The sequence below is a fragment of the Etheostoma spectabile genome, chromosome 16 (genome assembly GCF_008692095.1).
Source record: "Etheostoma spectabile isolate EspeVRDwgs_2016 chromosome 16, UIUC_Espe_1.0, whole genome shotgun sequence".
Lineage (NCBI taxonomy): Eukaryota > Metazoa > Chordata > Actinopteri > Perciformes > Percidae > Etheostoma > Etheostoma spectabile.
Genome location: NC_045748.1, coordinates 15,084,112 through 15,087,634, shown reverse-complemented (window position 1 = coordinate 15,087,634; position 3,523 = coordinate 15,084,112). Strand labels below are relative to the sequence as shown.

Genomic DNA, 3,523 nt, shown 5'->3' with positions numbered 1-3,523 from the left:
AAATGGCACATACTAAGGAAAGCTCATTGTGGGACTGGTTCTAGTGGTTGTAATTCAGGAAAGAGACTTCAGATACAGTATCAGGGTCCCACGAAGGCCTATATGAAAGCATCCAAAAGCAGCATGTCATGGGACCTTTAATTGCACTTTTTCTTACATTGTCCATTAAATCACAATCTTAGACCCAGGCTTTTCTTAAAATGTCTGCAGGATGTCCTGATTTGTTTTCTTTGCCTGATGAATGTAGACTTCATTACCTGTTTGCAGACAGTGTTTCATCTAGCTCAGTTTGTGTCTGTCTGCCAACAGCATAAGAAGGTGCTTTCTGTTTGATGTGTTCAGGCGCAGTCTGGGCCTCAGATGCACTTAGGTTATGTTGTGTAGCTGCAATGTCTAATGAGTAAGATGTGTTTGTATTTGCTTTGACTTTTTTTGAGGTTATATTGGTTCTTTTGCCCGATACTTTGACAAATTTAATTGCTTGGCCTACTATAGGATGAAGGAGAATCTTTGTTGTGATAAACCTACTGTTTACCCATCACAAGGAATATTAGCTACACAGTCTGTGAAAACATTTTTATGATGGTGATGTCATCAGCGTAATCTCAGATTGGGCTTGAAATTTAACATAAATCCCGTGTTACGATATGGAGAATAGAGTTTGAAAGATAGGCCTATTTGCAATTAACCGGCAGTGTAAATGTAAGACGCTAGACTTGCATGATGGGAAATGTAGTATCAAGCGTTTTTTGATCTATAGCCATAATATGGATTTAAAGTCATTAGGTTCTATCTTACCTTCTTAAACTTTAATTTTGACCACTTTTTTTATTTTTTCATTACTCGTGTGACTTCACCAACGTTATGTTAGTACAATAATAAATTACCCCTTTAATTTAATTTGTATGTATTGGTCCACGAATGGTGACATTAGCTTTTTGGTGTAGATTAAACACATATAGCCCTAAACAGAGATGTCGGTATATTGTACCTGGCTGTTCTCTATTATGTATTCTTTTCTGAACTCTTGTTACCCTTTCACATTATGGGAAAAGAGTTTCAAATTCAGCGGTCCATGAGAGTATGGACCTGTAAGCAGAGACACACGCACACGCACGCACACGCACACGAACAAACACACACACACACTGCCCGCCCACCGCCTGCCTCCCTAGGAATGTGGAATGCACCTGAACTGGATCCTGCACGAGGAAGAATGACTGATCAAAGTCGCCAAGCCACCTGTTCCGGGACAGGTCCGAGAGAACAATCTTTCCCCATTCGTTTTAATAATCTTTGTAAGCTGGGGCGCAGTTTCACTAAAAGCGACTCGTACAACAATGGATTGCTGCCTGCCTGCTGAGAAAGTGGAGAGTCTCAAGATACACAAAGAAATAGAGAAACAACTTCGTCGTGATAAAAGAGTCTCCCGCCGGGAGTTGAAGTTGCTGCTTCTAGGTGAGTGTCCGAATAGTTTAGTAATTAACTTCCACACGTTCACACTGCGGCTGAAAATGTTTGGAAATAACCACATAACCACATATTCACCTTCTGAGAAACTAAAAAATTCAAATGGACATTGAAAATATTCCTTTAAAAATTGGTTAATAGGCTGTTGTTTAGCTGTAGTTGACAAAGTGACTTTAAACTGTTACACCTTTTGTTGTCCTTTTTTATTTTTTAGTCTTTGTTGTTTAAGATTTAAAATATGTCATGTAATGGCCAATATACATTATATTTTTAAAAGTACCATACATTGTTTTTTTTTATATTGAGTTGTGACCACACAGTGAAGCCAACCTTGCTTTGAGTTAACATTTTATTTTATGTTTAATTGAGCATTGACATCAGAAGTTACAAGTTGCTGAAGTAGCACATAACAAACCTGAAGCACTGAGCTCAAACATTTTACTCAAACCCACGAATTTCAACCTCATGTTGGTGCTAGAGGAAAATTCAGGGGATCACCAATGTCGTCATGCATCATCCTCTGGGCACCGTGAATGCCTGTAGAAATTTCATGATAATCTGTAATATATCAAGTTGTTGTTGTTAGTTCACACAGAAAAAAAAGGATCCTCTGGGGAACATGATCTATCCAAAAGGTTTGGAAATATCTGTAATAAGGTATCTTGATGGATATATATAGCAAGGCTTTGATGTTGTGTTTTTAAAGTAGTTACAGTTTACATTCTTCAAATATGTCCTGCTTTATGTGCTGCTGCTTGGTTAGGACATCTTTGCGTTAGGTTAGTACAACACATGCAAGCTTGTTTTGTTGCTTTTATTTGAATTGACAATGTGCATATGCAAGTGAAATATCTAACTAGCTAACTTTAAAAGTGCAGAGCAAAATAAGAGAATAAATGTGTCCTGCAGTGCAGCGCTACATGTTGACGACTATGATGATACGTAAACACCGGTTGCATAAAATATATGGCATCTACACGAGGCCTGTTTTTACCCCCACAACTATCAAAACAGCCACTGTTCGATATGTTGGCAACAATGCATGGGACATAAAGGACTTTATTTAAATGACAGCGCTACTTTAAACTTCATCTTGAGTTTGGAGATTGGAATATCGTCCTGTAAAGGTCAGCCTAATGGTTAACATTTTTAGTCATTTTAGATGCTTAGCTCACATTCTTATACAGAGTAATTTACAACCAGACTGCAGGAAGCTGTTTCACTCAAGGGCACATGGCTGTTGATTGACTTCCACGAATCGAACACAAACCTTTAGTGTAACTTGTTTATTCATTTATATTGGGTATCTTTTTCTCTCAATTTTAATTTCTTTTGGTCCACTGTTTTTATCATTATTATTTGTTCTTTATCTGTTTTTATGCTGTTTTTGTAAGTGCAAATACATGCAAAAGGAAAGTAAAAACAAGGTAATGAGCGTGTATACCTAGCTGCATTCCTTTGTTAATTACTTTTATTTCTAAAGTGCCTTTCATGAAACCCAAGGACACTTTACAAAATGACTGTGGCTAAGATAATGGAGGTTGTAGGTTTTATGCTGGAATATCTGTATCTATATGTTTTATAGAAATGAAAGTTGGCAGATTGCATACACTTAAAGAAACCAAGTATATATTCACCCACTTACGTACGCATAACACACATCTATACCTTTTGGAAAACTATAAAAACCTGTGAAACAACTTCTGAAAATGTCTTGCATTCTTAAGAATACTTCCTTTTTTGGTGTTTTGTTGCCAACGTCCTGTTTAGCTGTGACTGATTGATGTTCAGATTATTTGTTGGTGCTTGTCCTATTTCTGGCTTTGCTTTGATTTGCCTAGGGACTGGTGAAAGTGGGAAGAGCACTTTCATCAAACAGATGAGGATCATCCATGGCAGTGGATACAGTGAAGATGACAGGAAAGGTTTCACTCGGCTAGTGTTTCAGAACATTGTCACAGCCATCCAGTCGCTGATCCACGCCATGGGGACTCTACGGATTGACTACATCGATGACCAGAACATTGTGAGAAACTGTGCAGGTTTAAAAAAA

At 37.7% G+C, this 3,523-nt stretch overlaps 2 protein-coding genes across 2 annotated transcripts in view; both read left to right on the top strand.

Annotated features, from left to right (window-relative positions):
• hnrpkl (heterogeneous nuclear ribonucleoprotein K, like) overlaps window positions 1-3,523 on the top strand; it is a 34,927-nt gene that overhangs the window by 29,140 nt on the left and 2,264 nt on the right. The window lies entirely within an intron of this gene.
• LOC116704804 (guanine nucleotide-binding protein subunit alpha-14) overlaps window positions 1,155-3,523 on the top strand; it is a 5,314-nt gene continuing 2,945 nt past the window's right edge. Inside the window, exons 1-2 of the mRNA XM_032540451.1 lie at window positions 1,155-1,458; window positions 3,312-3,496. Of these exons, the coding sequence (XP_032396342.1) occupies window positions 1,341-1,458; window positions 3,312-3,496 (303 nt within the window). The 5' untranslated portion in view covers window positions 1,155-1,340. The remainder of the gene's footprint in view (window positions 1,459-3,311; window positions 3,497-3,523) is intronic.